Source organism: Oryctolagus cuniculus, chromosome 9 (assembly GCF_964237555.1).
Source record: "Oryctolagus cuniculus chromosome 9, mOryCun1.1, whole genome shotgun sequence".
In the NCBI taxonomy this organism is placed as follows: domain Eukaryota; kingdom Metazoa; phylum Chordata; class Mammalia; order Lagomorpha; family Leporidae; genus Oryctolagus; species Oryctolagus cuniculus.
The window spans coordinates 894222-911712 of record NC_091440.1 but is presented as its reverse complement, the minus strand read 5'-3'; the positions used below and the strand labels follow the sequence as shown (position 1 = coordinate 911712).

Here is a 17491-nt window from a genome sequence, read left to right as displayed (position 1 = left end):
AATGTCACTGTCACACGTGACACACCGCCGGGCTCACGTCAGTCCCTGTCCAAGCACAAGGACGTCTGTGCACAGGACGTCACTGTCACGCGTGACATACTGCTGGGCTCACGTCAGTCCCTGTCCTAGCACGAGGATGTCTGTGCACAGGACGTCACTGTCACGCATGACACACCGCCAGGCTCACGTCAGTCCCTGTCCCAGCACAAGGACTTCTGTGCACGGGAATGTCACTGTCACACGTGACACACCGCTGGGCTCACGTCAGTCCCTGTCCCAGCACGAGGACGTCTGTGCACAGGACGTCACTGTCACGTGTGACACACTGCCAGGCTCACATCAGTCCCTGTCCAAGCACAAGGACGTCTGTGCACAGGACGTCACTGTCACGTGTGACACACCGCCAGGCTCACATCAGTCCCTGTCCAAGCACAAGGACGTCTGTGCACAGGACGTCACTGTCATGCGTGACATACTGCTGGGCTCACGTCAGTCCCTGTCCTAGCACGAGGACGTCTGTGCACGAGGACGTCACTGTCATGTGTGACACACTGCCAGGCTCACGTCAGTCCCTGTCCTAGCACGAGGACATCTGTGCACGGGGATGTCATTGTCACACGTGACACACCGCCAGGCTCAGTCAGTCCTGATCTCAATGTCGAGGTCTGAACAAGTAAACGGAAGATAACATCCCCCCCACCTGGTGTGTGCTAGGCCGCAGCAAGATTAGGCCCAGATTAGGCAAACGTGAGGGCTGCCCTGGGCAGCCTGGCCCAGCCCTGACGCCGTCCAAGTGTCCATGGGAGGAAACGGCCTCTCGGGCCTGGAGGGGCTGTGGTCCCTGGTGAGAGGGCTTTCTGCTGAGATGATGGTGACGGCTGCACTATGGGCGTCAGGAGGCTGTGCGGAGGCTGCGCTGGCAGAGGCCGGAGGTGGACTGGTGACGTGGACAGGGACGGTGGTGCGGGTGCATGGACAGGCAGGGAACCGACCGTGGAGGAAGGAGTGTAACACAAGGAGAGTGGAGCGGTACAGGCACCCGCCTTGGTGGCTGGGTCAGGTGGTGGTGGTTGGTGGCGCCGTGGGCAGGGTCTGTCTCAAGTTTAGTTTCGAAGCCTGCGCTCTAAGCACACAGGCCCCCAGGCCGTGGGCAGAGGTGTGAGCTGAGGCCATGGACTCCTCGGGTGGGAACCGGCTCCTGGGAGCCCCGCAGTGCCGTCTCGGAGACAAAGGCCACAGTGGAGCACAGGGGAGCAGGGGCCGGCGGGTGGGGGTCGTAGAGGGGCAGGGCGGGGCCTGGACTTGGGGTGGACAGTGGTGCTGCTGACGAGGATGGAGACTGGTGGGGAGCCAGGAGCAGCACCCATCCAGGACGGGAGCGAGGCCTGGGGCGCCTGATGGTGACGTCACACACGTGGTGGGCGGGACAGGTGTGGGCTGAAGTCGGGGCTGTGAGGGCGGCCAGGCCCTCATGCCGCCGAGCATCGAGGCACGTCCCTGCCTGGGCCTGGCCTGGGGTCTCGGCACCGCCGGTTTCAGACCCAGTCCACGTTCTCTGTTCCTGATGCAAACAAAGCTCCTGGCACACAGGCCGGGGAGGCGCAGAGTGGGGATGGCTACGCAGTGTCCTTTGCCTCAGGAAGTAAATGGAGTCGGGGTGCAAGGTCTCTGGGTTGGGGCCGCCCTGTGGGGTCGCTGGTGCCTGCCCGGCCCCGTGCACCTGCTTAGCAGGAGTGGCACTGCGGTCGCCACACCGGGTGCACATCCTCTGGTGCCCTGCTCACTGCAGCCCGGCCCCAGGGAGGGAGCAGGCGACTTTCCGGGGGGGCAGGGGCCAGGCCTGGCCTGAGGCCCTCTTGGTCCACCCGTCTCTGCACAGGAGCCCGAGGCCGGCTCCTGGGCGCTTTCTCTCAACACGGCCCAAGGGCTGCCCTGGGCCTCCCATGGTTCCAGACGGGTCCCAGCCAGGTCCACACCTGGCGCCCCCCACAGCAGTTCCCGTTCCTGCTGCACAGCCCAGCCCTGTCCGGGCCCCCCGCCCCGCCTGTCCTGAGTCCTCCGATAAAACTCTGGCGCAAAGGTGGACAGGATTATGAGGGAAGCGAGGGGTGGGCGTTCAGCCTGGCGGCGACGACGCATGCCCACACTCCGTGGCGGGGGCCGGTGCTCGATCCCTGGCTCTGCTTCCTACCAGCGCACACCCTGGGCGGAGGCTCACGCATTTGGGTTCCTGGACCCACGTGGGAGGCCTGGACGAGTCCCGACTCCCAGCTCCGGTCCCCGCCCAGCCCGGCTGTTCTGGCACTGGGGAAGTGAGCCTGCAGAGAGGCGCTCCCTGTGTCCCTGTCTCTCCCGCACCCCACCCTGTCTGTCCCACTGCCTTCAAATCAATACAGAAACAATGAAGACAGGTTTCCGTGGAGGGTGTGAGGGCGTTTCAGGGCTGGCGCTGTCAGCTGGGCCTGCCCGCCCTCTGTGTGTGGACCAGACCAGACACGACCGTAAGGATTTCCATGTGACACCTCGTGGGTGTTTCCATGACGTGAGATATTTGGGGAACAGCTATAATGAGGGCACAGCCCCCGCCCCCGGGTCCACCCTCTGAGTTTCCTTCCAGGTGCACCTAGGAGGGTCCCACGGCCCAGGCTGGCACTCAGGCCCTGGCGAGCCCCACGCGTCTCCTGCGTGCTGGCTGGGGGACACCGTGCTGCTCCCACGTCGCTGCCCTGCCCAGCCCCCCGCCTGGAGTCCTGCCTGCTCGCCATCTCCCACGCCTCACGGAACTGCTGCACAAACCCCAGACACACCTGGCTGCCCCCACACGGCTGCCCCGCCTCCACCCTCCCAGGTGCAGCCGAGCCCCAAGCTCCCAGCCTCCCTTTGCCAGACAGCGGCGAGCCCCTGGCCAACCCTGGGGTCGTCTCCCTGCGCTTCCCAGCTGGGGAAACTGCGTCGGACCCTCAGGAACCGGGGTCCCGAGAGGAGACCGCCGGCCCCGCCAGGCGAGCAGTCCGCGTGCTGGCCCGGCTCTTGTGCTTCCAGGTTTGTGACGCGGGGGGGTGGGGTGGGGGGAGCAGGAGACCCGGCAACCCAAGACGCCCGACACCCCCACCTAGCTCTGCCTCCACAGCCCCGGGCGGCGCCCCGAGGGGCCGGCCCGGCCACGTCTTCAGTTCCCCTGCGTTGGCACGTGCCCGGAGCTGGGCAGCTGCAGCCGGCGGTGAGGTTTGTGAAAGGGAGGGGAAGCTGCCCACTGTGTGGTCGCTTGTGCCCTCTGGGCCCCCGGCCCGGCTGAGGCGCAGGGGAAGCTGGAGGGGCACGCGCTGTTCCCCCAGCGGGGCTCTCGCTGGGTCGCTGTGCGAGGCAGGGCCACGCGCCTTTGCGTTGTGTCCCCTGGGCTCTGACCACAGTGGGGTGGCCGTGCTGTGTCGTGTCCCCGAGGCCACCATAGCTCCTCCCCCACCCACCGTGTGACTTTCCGGTCTCATCCCGTGTAAATTCTACTCCTGTGACGTTATTTATATAATCTCCGTGTATCGCTGTGTGTAACCTCTGCATTTGCGTGTGCAACTGTGGGCAGTTGGATAAGACGCAAGCCGTGGGCAGTAAGGGTCTCTGAGAAACAGACCTGGGCCCAGCGCGTCCTCGCCGCCCCTGCTTGGCCTCAGACCAAAGGCGGCACGAGCAGCTCCGAGCTGGAGCCGGGCAGCCGGGAGTGGGTGTGACCGGTCACGGAGGGGAGGGCGGTTGCCGGAGCGAGTGTCGTGGGTTCTTTTCCTCAGCTTAGCGTAGAAATAAAAAGCCAGGAGACCATTTGCAAAGAGGCAGGAACTTTTGTTTGATTGGCAGGCGACAGAGAAGGCGTCTGGTCTGAGAGAAGCCCAGGCGGAGCGCGCAGGGACGCCGGCTCTGAGGAAGGCGCCGGGTTTCTAAGGCGCTGCTGTCTGTTCACGGGGTCATCCTACCGGGGTGCCCACTGGACGGGCTCTGGGTGGAAGACTGCACCCACCCTGGAGGTGAGATTTGGAGCCGCAAGGTCACGCACGCAGCACGGGAAGCTGTTAGTGGGGAGACGCCGGTCGGTGTGGAGACAGCTCTCCAGCCACAGCCGGCAGCCTGCGTGTGCAGGACGTTCCACGTGCGTCCGAGGGGCCCACTGACCCCCAGCCCCACCGGCCGGCCTCAGGTGGGAGCAGGGCCACTGGGACCCCTGGACTCGGGGCCTCGGTGGACGGCCGGGGCGGGGCCTGAGCCTCTGACTTTGCCCACCAAGCTGCCCAGGCCCTGGCATTGGTCTGGAGTCTGGCTGGAGGGCAGCCTGTGGGGAGCTGGGAGGTTGTGCTTGTTCCTGGCTGATCTGAGAGCGAGCCGGCGTGCGGCAGAGCACTGCCATAGCCACTGGTGCCCTCCCCCGACGCCTGCCTGGGGCCCGAGCCGGGAGCCGGGAGCGCAGCGCAGGTCGCCCGTGTGGGTGGCAGGGGCCACTCACGGAGTTGCTGCAGCCTCCGGGGTCTGCGCTGGCAGGCGGCTGAGCCAGGGACTGGGCCAGGGACTCCCACGTGGGACCTCGTGTCGTCACAGGTCAGTGACCAATAAAGCTGCGTTTCCTCAAGTCCCGGAGCGAGGGCGGGAGGGGGCCAGCGAGCCCGCAGAGCCGGCCTGGGTCTCTGCGTGGCGGCCGCGGGGCTCCCCCTCGGGCTTGGATTCCCTGCGGTCTCTGTCGCGTTCCCCCCTCCGCCTGGTGTGGTGCGGGCGCGTCCTGTAGGAGCAGCCGTGGAACGTGTTTGTGGGTTAGAAGGCTGGACACGGGCAAAATCCCCCGAGCCGCCACACTGAAGGGCAGACGACGTCCCCGGCGGGCTGCCCCCGTGGGACTGCAGGCAGGCATCCTACCGGCCGTGGGGGCTACTGAGCCAGGCCCCCTGCCCGCCCTCGGGCCTCACACGTGCCCACCCCTCCCCGAGTCTCAGGTGAAGCTCACTTGGCGTGTGAGCCTGGTTCCGCCCAGGGCATTGTCACCTGGTGGAGGTGGCCTCCACGCTGCTTCAACAGCACTGGGGGGCAGGGCGGGCACAGTGGGCGCGGGGGTCCCTTGGGAAGCACCGCACAGGGACAGTGCCCAACCCCAGGACACGGGAGCCAGCCCGGGGGCCGAGGCCCCCACCAGGGCCTGTGCGGGCCCAGAGCAGCCAGGAGCATGTCCACAGGAGGCACACCTGCTCATTGCATCTCTGGGCTTCTGTGGCCCCCGCCCGTGGTCACGCTCTGTGTCCCCCTGGGCTATGCCTCGTGCTGTCCCTGCTGAGGAGGAAGGGGATGGGAGCTGGGGGGGGGGGGTGCTGAGGTGGGCGAGGACCCCGCTGGGTGGGGTCTGTGGTCAGAGCCTCTCCCCTGCCCCCAGGAGGAGCCGGCCCTGGGGTCTGAGGCCGCCCCCAACTCAGTCCTCTGTGCACTGACCCACGGGTCTACTCCTGGGCTCCCAGGCCTGAGTGGAAATGACCTGCTGGCCGGATGCGAGAATCCTGAATGCAGAGGAAGACCTTTGTCCCTGGGCTGCCAGCGCGCATGAGGAGCCCGCACAGGGCCTGCAGAGAAGCCAGGGAGGCGGAGTCGCCGTGGGGCCGGCATAGAGAGGACAGGCCGCAGCTGCCGGGGTGAAGGGAGAGTGGTGGCCTGCCTGAGGGCAGAGGTCAGACCTTTGACCTTGGTGGGGTGGCGGTCCCTCTGAAGGTCAAGAGCTGGTGGGGGAGGGCGAGGCCTTGGTCTACCCTGAGGGAGCGTTCTGTCCGATGGGCAGCCGGCTGAATGGGGTGAGCAGGGGCGGTGGTGAGCCCGGCGCCGTGCGCGGTCCCTGCAGGAGCACAGGTGCCCGTCTGCATCACAGGGCACGGTGGGGGTGGCGCCTTTCTCACAGATGCACCTGCTCGGGCGCAGACCCCTGAGTGCCGCGTGCCCTGGGAGTGCTAGGTCTGTGTCACATGGGAGCTTCAGAGTGATGAGGAGGGGCCGGGAGACCCAGAAGAGGGAGTCGGGGGCCTCTAATGGAGACCTCTCCCTCTCAGACATGCGTGTGTGCGCACACACACACACACACACACACACGGCACCTGTCGCTGTCCTTGTGCTTAAATCCTGGTGCTGTCCATGCAGGGACACGTCCTGTTGTGGCCGGTCCTCACTCACTGGCAGGGACACGTCCCGCTGTGGCCGGTCCTCACTCACTGGCAGGGACACGCCCCGCTGTGGCCGGTCCTCACTCACTGGCAGGGACACGTCCTGTTGTGGCCGGTCCTCACTCACTGGCAGGGACACGTCCCGCTGTGGCCGGTCCTCACTCACTGGCAGGGACACGTCCCGTTGTGGCCGGTCCTCACTCACTGGCAGGGACACGTCCCGCTGTGGCCGGTCCTCACTCACTGGCAGGGACACGTCCCGCTGTGGCCGGTCCTCACTCACTGGCAGGGACACGCCCCGCTGTGGCCGGTCCTCACTCACTGTCAGGGACACGCCCCGCTGTGGCCGGTCCTCACTCACTGGCAGGGACACGCCCCGCTGTGGCCGGTCCTCACTCACTGGCAGGGACACGCCCCGCTGTGGCCGGTCCTCACTCACTGGCAGGGACACGGCCCGCTGTGGCCGGTCCTCACTCACTGGCAGGGACACGGCCCGCTGTGGCCGGTCCTCACTCACTGGCAGGGACACGGCCCGCTGTGGCCGGTCCTCACTCACTGGCAGGGACACGGCCCGCTGTGGCCGGTCCTCACTCACTGGCAGGGACACGGCCCGCTGTGGCCGGTCCTCACTCACTGGCAGGGACATGTGCCTGTTGTGGCCGGTCCTTACTCACTGGGAACGTGCCTGCCGCCGTGTGGGTGCCAGGCGCTGGGGGCAGCCATGGCCCCTGCGGTCTCTGTCCAGGTCGGCTGCCACTGGTCTTGAGCGTGTTGCAGGAGACAGGTGTTTGCCGAGCATTTGGGGTGTGACGTGCACACAGCGTCTGCGTGTGGGTTGAGTGTGGGGGTCGGAGGCCGGACAGGAGCAGAGGTGGGCCACATGGGGCTGTGAGGGGCTCACCTGCCCTCCGGGGCCCTGTGCCTGCTGGCCTACGATGCAGGAGCCGAGCCACGGGAGTGGTGGCAGCACCACAGTGGGTGGAGGAAGACGGCTCACCTGGAAAACAGTCCAGCCGGGGCCACGGCCAAGACAGGGGCTGCAGGGCTGGGGGGCGGGTAAAGCCGAGGTGGCTGGGATGTGGGTGTGCCCCCAGGGCATGGCCACGGGGAGAGGGGAGGGACAGGGAGGCACACAGGAGACCTGGAGCTGCGAGGCCAGGGTCGCACCTGCCCAGCTGCCCTGGCCCGCGCCTGAAGGGAAGACCCAGGCACAGGATGTCAGCCTCACGGGCACGGAGAGCCGAGAGCTGCCGAGGCGACGTCCACTTCCGCAGCTTGGGGAGGGTCAGCTGCCCGGTGGCCTTTTCAGAGGGCTTGCGTGGAGACAAGCGTCTCGAGGCCACAAGACACTGGGCCTTGGGTTTGCCCGGGATGCCCTTGGAGGCAGGCGTGCCAAGCCCGGCGGGGGTGCTTCACCTTCCTCGCCGTCTCACTGGCTGGTAGACAGGCGTCTGAGGCACGGATGGTGTGAAACACACAGCCAGGGTCCTAGCGGGCTGCAGAGTCGGGATGGAGCCGGGCAGCCGTGCCCCCTTCTGGGGAGCCCAGGTTTCCCGAGGAAGGAGCAAGAGTCTGCGGCCTCCCTCTGCGGCCCGAGTCCCCGTATGGACAAGCTGAAGTCCTGTCCCTTGAGAGCTGAGCCCTGCTGCGTCCACACTGAGTGCCAGGATGGGGTTGCAGGGTGGGAGGCAGAGTGTGCAGGTGAGGGTCAGGGAGAGGGAGGCACCGGGGAGGCAGGGACACGGCGGACAGAGGGCCAGGGGGCTGGGAGATGGGGCTTAGGGGACTACAGGGGGACAGAGAGATGGGTACAGAGGCAGAGGGACGGGGACAGGGACTGGGAGACAGGGACTTAGGGGACAGGGAGACAGAGAAATGGGTACAGGGGCAGAGGGACAGGGGATGGGGGACTGGGAGACAGAGAGACGGGTACAGGGGCAGAGGGATGGGGGAGAGGGACTGGGGGACAGGGGGACAGGGGATGGGGAGACAGACGGGTATGGGGCAGAGGGACAGAGGATAGGGGGCTGGGGGACAGGAACTTAGGGGACAGTGGACTAGGGGACAGGACTGGGGGATGGGGAGACAGAGAAATGGGTACAGGGGCAGAGGGACGGGGGATAGGGGACTGGAGGACAGGAACTTAGGGGACAGGGGAGAGTGGACTAGGGGACGGAACTGGAGGACCAGGAGACAGAGATTTGGGTACAAGGCAGAGGGGCAGGGGATGGGAGATGGGAGATGGAGGGCAGGGGACGGGGAGGGGGTGCTGTCCCACAGGAGCCCAGAGCCTCCTCGGCTTCTCGGGTGGGGTTGACGCTGACACTGGAAATGACCTTTATGTGGGACTTCAAGGGTGGATGTCTCAGCCCCTCGGGCTTCACCGCCCCCGTCCTTGACCAGCAGCCCCCTGTCCCCGAGAGCCCCCACCCCGAGCACGAAACCAAAAGCTGCTTCTCTTTTTTTTTTAAAAAAGAACGTCATGCGTTTAATATATGCACATTTGGGAACGTGGCGATTCTTCCTCCCCACCTCCCTCCCGCCCACACTCCACCCTTCCTCCTCCCCCCCCCCCCATTCCCATTATCTTTTGCAAAGATCTATACTAATTTTATACTCATAAGATTAACCCTACAGTAAGTAGAGAGTTTACCGAATAGTATGAAGAAAAAAGAACAAAAACAAACAAGGAAAACTTTGTTCCTCAACAGTCAAGACAAGGCTGATACAGTGTCAGTGTCACTTCTCCGCTTGCCTTGTAGGTGCTCCATGGTTATCACAGGCCAGGGAGAACGTGTGGCGTGTGTCCCTCTGGGACTGGCTTATGTCACTAAGGGAGAGCGTGTGGCGTGTGTCCCTCTGGGACTGGCTTATGTCACTAAGTAGGACGTTTGCGGAGTCATCCGTTTTGTTGCAAAGGACAAGTTTGTATCTTTTTTACTGCTGTGTAGTATTCCATGGTGCACATATCCCATAATTTCTTTACCCATTCTTCCGTTGACGACATCTGGGTTGATCCATGGCTTAGCTGTGTGAACAGAGCTGCAGTAAACATGGGGGTGCAGAGAACTCTCCTATGCTGATTTCCTTTCCCGCGGGTAAATTCCCAGCGTCAGGCGTGGGATGGCTGGGTATGGTAGGTCTGCATCAGATTTCAGAGGTCTCCATGCCGTCCCCAGTGGCGGTACCGCTGTGCACTCCCACCAGCGGTGGATCAGGGGACCTTTTCCCCCACATCCTTGCCACCATTTGCTGTTTGCTGATTTCTGTATGAGAGCCGTTATCACCGGGGTGAGGATCTGCATCTCAGTGCCCCGTGCCCGGCAGACAGGCAGACTCCCGGTGCCAGGGGACAGATCCCCTCCTGGCCCTGTTGTGTTTCTGGAGTTCTCGTGCCCCTGGTGGGGTGGGGGGCGTCCTGAAATCCGACTCCTGCTGTGCGTGACCCCTGTGCCCCATGGGCAGGCGGATGGAAAGAGCAGGTGCAGCTGCCCCCTGGGTGTGGCTGTCGCTAGGGCAGAGGCCCTGACCCTCCACTGGGCCAGTCCTCCCTGCGTCCCCAGGGCTGCCAAGTGGACAGGACCTCGGCTGTGCGCGGGGCTCCTGCGGGCTCAGGTCCCTGCGTCCCCAGGGCTGGCTCCTGGATGGCTGAGCGCACGCACACAGGGCCCCTGCAGGGAGGGTTCAGACAGGCGACACAGGGAGCTTGGAGCTAGCGGCCGGCAGGGGCTGAGCTGCCACCAGGATCGCAACGGTTAAGTCGCCGGCAGCAGGATGAGTGAGCTCCTTAATCAGGGACATCAAATTGAGGCCGAGGGAGGGGCAGCGGCTGTGGCCACGGCCGCGGTGCGAGGCCGGCTTTGCGCAGCAGCCCAGGAAGGTGTGGGGTCCCCACGCGCAGCCCAAGATGGAGCTCTGCCGCCTTCCTTTGTGTGCCCGTGCCGGGCGTTCCGGGAAACGGGCCGCTGGCTCCTGAGCGGCGCCGGCCCTGGCAGCATGACCTTAAGCCTGGTCTCCCTGCTGTGCCAGGACCTCACGGCCCTCTGGCTGCTGCTGAAGACCAGCACAGGTGCGTCCGGCGCGGGGCAGCATGATGGGCGTGACGTGCGCGGGGACACGGGGGCGGTGGGGCGGGGGCTGCTCAGGCCCTGTCAGTGCAGCCGGGCTGTGGACACTGCGCTCGCTCTGCCTGGGGGCTGGAGCCTCAGAGCGGCTGGGGCTGTGCTGGCCGCTTTGGGGTCAGAGAGTCTGGGGGGGTGGTGCCTGAGGGCTGCCCGGTCTTCCTGCCCCGGCTGTCCCTTTGGGCAGCACAGGCCGTGTGTGCCTCTGGACGCAGGTGATTCGCCAAGGCTGGGAATCAGAGCTGTCATGGGGCTCCTTTGTCCAGGATCCGCACAGGACTTGCCCTGGTGGTGAGCGAGGGACGCAGCAGAGGCTGTCGGTGAAGGGGCTGCAGCCCCCTCCCCTGTGGGGACGCCCAGCTGGCTCTGTCCTTGCAGCCGGCCTGGGACCCTGGGGCTGGGGCCACAGGACTACAATGTCTTAGGTGGTCAGGGAGCTGGCCAGGTTCTGGCTGTGTCACAAGTGCTCCGGATTGCACTGCCCAGTGCTGACAGTGGGGTATTAGAGGAGGGGCGGGGCTGAGAGAGGAGGGGGCGGGGCTGAGAGAGGAGGGAGGGGGCTGAGAGAGAGGAGGGGAGGGGGCTGAGAGAGGAGGGGGCAGGGCTGAGAGGAGGGAGGGGGCTGAGAGAGGAGGGGGCTGAGAGAGGAGGGGAGGGGGCTGAGAGAGGAAGGGGCTGAGAGAGGAGGAAGGGGGCTGAAGAGGAGGGAGGGGGCTGAGAGAGAGGATGGCCTGGGCTTCCTGGGTCATGTCTAAGACCTGCAAGGATGCATAGTTTCAAGTCATTTGTCATAATACATTTTTCCTGTGTGTCCTGCCAAATATTGATGAATAATTCATAAAAGAAGTATTTTTGTGAATTTCAGTGAATCAAACAAGAGCTATCAGTGGCAGCAATTAAACATCTACATTGTCTACTATTTTATTTTTTAAAAATATTCATTCATTTGCAAGGCAGAGTGCCAAAGATAAGAGAGAGAATCAATCTTCCATCTCCTGGTTCAACCCCAGACGGCAGCCAGGACAGCCAGAGCTTGGGCCAGGCTGACCTGAGGCCAGCAGCCAGGCGCTCCCTTCAGGTCACCCGCGGGGATAGAAGGGCCCGGGCACTTGGGTCAGAGTCCACTGCCTTCCCTGCACAGTAGCAGAGAGCCGGGTCAGCAGCTGGGTGCCCAGGCCTCGAACCTGCTGTCCACCAGTGATGACAGCACCATAGGCAGGGCTGAGCACCATGCCAGCACCAGTGTCCTTGTGATGCGGGAGGTGAGGTGAGGGCGCTCAGGTGATGGAGGAGGTGAGGTGAGGAGACTCAGGTGATGGGGGAGGTGAGGTGAGGGCTCTCAGGTGCTGGAGGAGGTGAGGTGAGGGCTCAGGTGATGGGGGAGGTGAGGTGAGGAGACTCAGGTGATGGGGGAGGTGAGGTGAGGCTCTCTCAGGTGATGGGGGAGGTGAGGTGAGGGCTCAGGTGATGGGGGAGGTGAGGTGAGGAGACTCAGGTGATGTGGGAGGTGAGGTGAGGAGATTCAGGTGATGGAGGAGGTGAGGTGAGGGCTCTCAGGTGATGGGGGAGGTGAGGTGAGGAGATTCAGGTGATGGGGGAGGTGAGGTGAGGAGATTCAGGTGATGGAGGAGGTGAGGTGAGGGCTCTCAGGTGATGGGGGAGGTGAGATGAGGGCTCTCAGGTGCTGGAGGAGGTGAGGTGAGGGCACTCAGGTGATGGGGGAGGTGAGGTGGGGCTCTCAGATGATGGAGGAGGTGAGGTGAGGAGACTCAGGTGATGGGGGAGGTGAGGTGAGGGCTCTCAGATGATGGAGGAGGTGAGGTGAGGCTCTCTCAGGTGATGGAGGTGAGGTGAGGAGACTCAGGTGATGGGGGAGGTGAGGTGAGGAGACTCAGGTGATGGGGGAGGTGAGGTGAGGGCTCAGGTGATGGGGGAGGTGAGGTGAGGAGACTCAGATGATGGGGGAGGTGAGGTGAGGGCTCTCAGATGATGGAGGAGGTGAGGTGAGGGCACTCAGGTGATGGGGGAGGTGAGGTGAGGAGACTCAGGTGATGGGGGAGGTGAGGTGAGGAGACTCAGGTGATGGGGGAGGTGAGGTAAGGAGACTCAGGTGATGGAGGAGGTGAGGTGAGGAGACTCAGGTGATGGGGGAGGTGATGTGAGGCTCTCTCAGGTGATGGGGGAGGTGAGGTGAGGAGACTCAGGTGTTGGAGCAGGTGAGGTGAGGTGAGGGCTCTCAGGTGATGGGGGAGGTGAGGTGAGGAGACTCAGGTGCTGGGGGAGGTGAGGTGAGGAGATTCAGGTGATGGGGGAGGTGAGGTGAGGGCACTCAGGTGATGGGGGAGGTGAGGTGAGGAGATTCAGGTGATGGGGGAGGTGAGGTGAGGGCACTCAGGTGATGGGGGAGGTGAGGTGAGGCGACTCAGGTGATGGAAGTGATGAGGTGAGGTGAGGAGACTCAGGTGCTGGACGAGGTGAGGTGAGGGCTCTCTCAGGTGCTGGAGGAGGTGAGGAGGCTCAGGTGCTGGACGAGGTGAGGTGAGGAGACTCAGGTGCTGGGGGAGGTGAGGTGAGGAGACACAGGTGATGCAGGAGGTGAGGGCTCTCAGGTGATGGGGGAGGTGAGGTGAGGAGACTCAGGTGATGGGGGAGGTGAGGTGAGGGCACTCAGGTGATGGAAGTGATGAGGTGAGGTGAGGAGACTCAGGTGCTGGACGAGGTGAGGTGAGGAGACTCAGGTGCTGGGGGAGGTGAGGTGAGAAGACTCAGGTGATGGGGGAGGTGAGGTGAGGAGACTCAGGTGATGGAAGTGATGAGGTGAGGTGAGGAGACTCAGGTGCTGGACGAGGTGAGGTGAGGAGACTCAGGTGCTGGGGGAGGTGAGGTGAGGAGACACAGGTGATGGGGGAGGTGAGGTGAGAAGACTCAGGTGATGGGGGAGGTGAGGTGAGGAGACTCAGGTGATGGAAGTGATGAGGTGAGGTGAGGAGACTCAGGTGCTGGACGAGGTGAGGTGAGGAGACTCAGGTGCTGGGGGAGGTGAGGTGGGGCTCTCAGGGTGTTGGAGGTGAAGGAGTAGGTCTCCCCAGCAGTGCAGCTTCCTGTGTGTTCATTCAGATTCGGCTGCCATTGTGTCACCTGCATGCCGGAACCACTGCCTGGGCGGGGAAGACGTCCTGCGTCACATCTCCCATCAGGGCCAGAGTGGCCGTGCTCTGAGCCCCCCGCCCCCAGTCTGTGAGGGTTCCTTCTCTCGGTCACGGGCTCGGTCAGGTGTTTGCCAAGACCACCCCAAGCAGCCACTGGTTCTGAAGCTTCCATAGCGTGGCACCCAGGTGTGGCAGGTGTTACGACGTTGAAGCTGGGCACCGTCGGATGCTAACAGCTGCAGCCTTAATCCTGTAGCAGTTTCGAGAGTTTTCTGTAGTGAAAGTTGTTTATCCTGTCGTAAACGTCACTTCGATCTTGGGAGCTGTTTCTCTTGGGAATCGGGAGCAGAATATCTTCAGAGCGTTCTGGCCGTGGGTACTGGAACCTGGGCTGCCAGGCTGCGGGGGGCGGGGGTGGTGAGACCGGCCCTGCGTCTGGAGAGGGGAGCCCTGGGAAGTACGTGACATCTGCGGGGACCTTTTGCCATTCCGGGACCGCCTGCCTTTGGGCGTGGCCCTAACTGATGACCCGGATGTCTGGTTGTTCAGAACCACGTTCTGGGTTTAATCCCTCGAACTTGCCCTCTGCACACCCCGGCGTTGGCCAGCGTGGACTCCTGAGGCACATGGCCCAGGGCCTGCGGCCGCTTCTGTCACCCAGGGCAGGGGCCCCTCCGGGCTGCCTCCTGCCCCAGAGGAGCTGTGGGCGTCACGCAGACGCAGAGCCGTTCCTGGGGACACGGCTGGCGAGGCTGTCTCCAGTGCACTGCACCGCGCCCGGGGCGGGCCCTTCCCTGTGCTTTCTGTGATCGGTCAGCACCTGCCGTCTACCTGGAGGGCTCCACCCTAGACAGGTGCCGTGGGCAGGAGGGGAGGCGGGGAAGAGGCAGCGCCCGAGGCTGGGCGAAGCTGGTCCTTCTGAGCTCTGATCTCACCCTGGGGCCACGCCTCCCATCTGTGCCGCTAACCAGATTAACGAGGCCCAGGACCGGTGACCTGCCCGGGGTGTGTGTGTGTGTGTGTGTGTGTGCGCGTGCCGGCAGCCCCTCCTGGAGCAAATGGGAGCACCTGCCTGGCCGCCCCACCCCTCACGCGGGCTCGTGGGACTCGTGCCGACTGCCTTGCTCTTAATTCTCTTTATTTCAAATTGATGAGTCATCCTTTTAGAATGGGTAAGAAAAAGCCATCAGAAAAATCCCTTTTGTTTCACAATGGCAGTGGGCTCCTGTGGGGTGCAGGGTGTGTGTGTCTGTGTGTGAATAGCCTGCCTGGGTGTGTGTGAGGGCGTGTCTACGTGAGCGACTGTGCGTGTGTATGCATGTGATGTGTGTAAATGTGGGTATGATGGTGAGTGTGTGTCTGCTGTGTGAGGGTGGCCATGTCTGTGACACGTGTGGCGTGTGTGCACTTGAGTACATGTGTGCACGTGTGATGTAGGTGAGTGTGTAAGTGATGCCTGCATATGTGAGTGTGCCCATATGTGTGTGAGATTGATATGTGTGGCGTATGTGCATGTGAGTACATGTGTGTGCATGTGATGTCTGGGCATGTGAGAGTGCCTGTATGTGTCTATGCATGTGAGTACATGTGTGTGCATGTGATGTCTGGGCATATGAGAGTGCCTGTGTGTGTCTGTGCATGGGAGTACATGTGTGCACATGTGATGTCTGGGCATGTGAGAGTGCCTGTGTGTGTCTGTGCATGGGAGTACATGTGTGCGCATGTGATGTCTGGGCATATGAGAGTGCCTGTGTGTGTCTGTGCATGGGAGTACATGTGTGCACATGTGATGTTTGGGCATATGAGAGTGCCTGTGTGTGTATGTGCATGGGAGTACATGTGTGCACATGTGATGTAGGTGAGTGTGTAAGTGAAGCCTGCATATGTGAGTGTGCCCGTATGTGTGCGAGGTTGGTATGTGTGGCATGTGTGCATGTGAGTTCATGTGTGCACGTGGATGTAGATGAGTAAGTCATGTCTACACATGTGAGTATGCCCATATGTGTGTGAGATTGATATGCGTGGCATGTGTACATGTGAGTACATGTGTGCACGTGTGATGTAGGTGAGTGTGTAAGTGATGCCTGCATATGTGAGTGTGCCCGTATGTGTATGTGACTGGTATGTGTGGCGTGTGTACATGTGAGTACATGTGTGCGCATGTGATGTAGGTGAGTGTGTAAGTGTGCACACTTGCTTGTATCTGTGTGAGGGGTGTGTGTGTGACAGGTGGCATGTGCAAATGGCATGTGTGAGTAGCTGAGAGCATGTGTGTGCGTACACGTGACCCCTGCGTGTGTGTCCGTGCATGGGTGACTGCAGCGAGCCCGTGCGTGTTCTCATTCCGCTGTGGCCGTGTCTGTCCTGGGAGGATTGGCCGAGGGGCTGGCGCTGCAGAACTCCCACACCACAGGATCCTCGCCAGGCCGGGAGGGTACACACAGGAGGCCACAGAACCGGGCGTGAGTCCCAGCCGGCCGAGGAGTTTCCTGGCACGTCCCTGACGTGTGGCGGGGGGTGTCACTCGGAGCCCCCGTGCTGTGCCGCGACCCCAGCCCGCAGCGTGGGCTTCGGAGCAGGGTCCCGCTGGTTTGGGCTGCGGAGAGTGGGCTCAGTTGCCTCAGGGGTGGCAGCTGAGTCACTGCCCCCAGGCAGGTGCCCTGGAGTTCTGTGCAGCCCTGGACTCCTACGTGGCCCTCGTGAGCCCCTGGGCATCCCTGGGTCGCTCCACAGCCGCCTCGGCCCACACCTCCATGGGGCTGGAGGTGGCGATGTCTCCTGTTGGGGGCAGTGAGGCAGTGTCCAGTCTGAACCCTGCCCCATCCCTGCTGGGCGTCCACTCCCTGTCCAGGCGCAGCCCTGCCTGCACCCGCTGGGCTAGGGCTGTGGTCCCATCACCGGTGCGTGGAACACAGACCCCACGCTGCAGGATGGCGGCTTCTCCTAACCGGGATGCACCAAAGGGAGAGCAGAGCCTGTGCCATCCCTGGGGCCTGGGACGCAAACACACAGACCCTCCCCCCCCACCCCCGCAGGGCAGGGGCTCCAACTTCTGTATGGTGCTGCTTCTTCTCCAGCGACCTCGCTGAGCTAGCTGGGTTCCCTGGCACAGGGGCCTCTGGGAGGAAGCTGGAACCAGCGGAAACAGGGCTCTCGTCCTCGGGCCATCAGGGGTGTTGGCCGTGCACAGTGGCCGGTGGTACCGCCCCCGCTCTGTGCAGAGCCACCTGCCCACAGGCTTCCCCGGGCCATTTTTTCCATGCCCAGGGGCTGCTCCTGGTGCCCTGTTCTGGGCCCAGGGCTGCTCCTGGTGCCCTGTTCTAGGCCCAGGGGCTGGTCCTAGTGTCCTGTTCTGGGCCCAGCGCTGCTCCTGGTGTCCCGTTCTGGGCCAGGGCTGCTCCTGGTGTCCTGTTCTGGGCACAGGGCTGGTCCTGGTGCCCCATTCTGGGCACAGGGCTGGTCCTAGTGTCCCGTTCTGGGCCAGGGCTGCTCCTGGTGCCCCATTCTGGGCCAGGGCTGCTCCTGGTGCCCCGTTCTGGGCCCAGCACTGCTCCTGGTGCCCTGTTCTGGGCCAGGGCTGGTCCTGGTGTCCTGTTCTGGGCCAGGGCTGCTCCTGGTGCCCCGTTCTGGGCCAGGGCTGCTCCTGGTGCCCTGTTCTGGGCCAGGGCTGGTCCTGGTGTCCTGTTCTGGGCCCAGCGCTGCTCCTGGTGCCCCGTTCTGGGCCAGGGCTGCTCCTGGTGCCCCGTTCTGGGCCTTTCCTTTGCTGCTGGGCTTGTCCTTGAGGAATGGAGCACGCAGCTCCTGGGCAGAGTGGCCCCTCCTGGCCTGCCCTGCTGCTCTGTGAGCTCAGCGGCCACTGGTCTCTCCTGAGCCTTTGCATGGCTGCAGGACACCTGTGTAGGCGGCCCCAGCCTGGGCCTGCCAGGGCCACATGCCCAGCTGATCCGAAGTGCCCAGTGTGGTGTCTGGGCCTGGCAGGGGCGTGAACGGACTTGTTAGCAATACACCAGCACACCAGCATGGGCACCTGTTCTCAGAATTCCCACGT

General features: G+C 63.5%; 1 protein-coding gene across 10 annotated transcripts in view; it reads left to right on the top strand.

Moving 5' to 3' along the window:
* Window positions 1–17491, top strand: part of MCF2L (MCF.2 cell line derived transforming sequence like) — a 138969-nt gene that overhangs the window by 54028 nt on the left and 67450 nt on the right. Inside the window, exon 1 of one of the 10 annotated variants that reach the window (XM_051841712.2) lies at window positions 2910–3042. The exons of 7 other annotated variants lie outside the window; for them this stretch is intronic. Coding sequence is in view for 2 of the 3 variants with exons in the window: in XM_051841705.2 (XP_051697665.2) it covers window positions 9948–10242 (295 nt within the window). In the remaining variant the exon portion in view is untranslated. Of the gene's footprint in view, window positions 1–2909; window positions 3043–9918; window positions 10243–17491 lie in introns of those variants that run through there. 2 more of the 10 variants (XM_051841705.2, XM_051841706.2) reach the window with 2 other exon arrangements.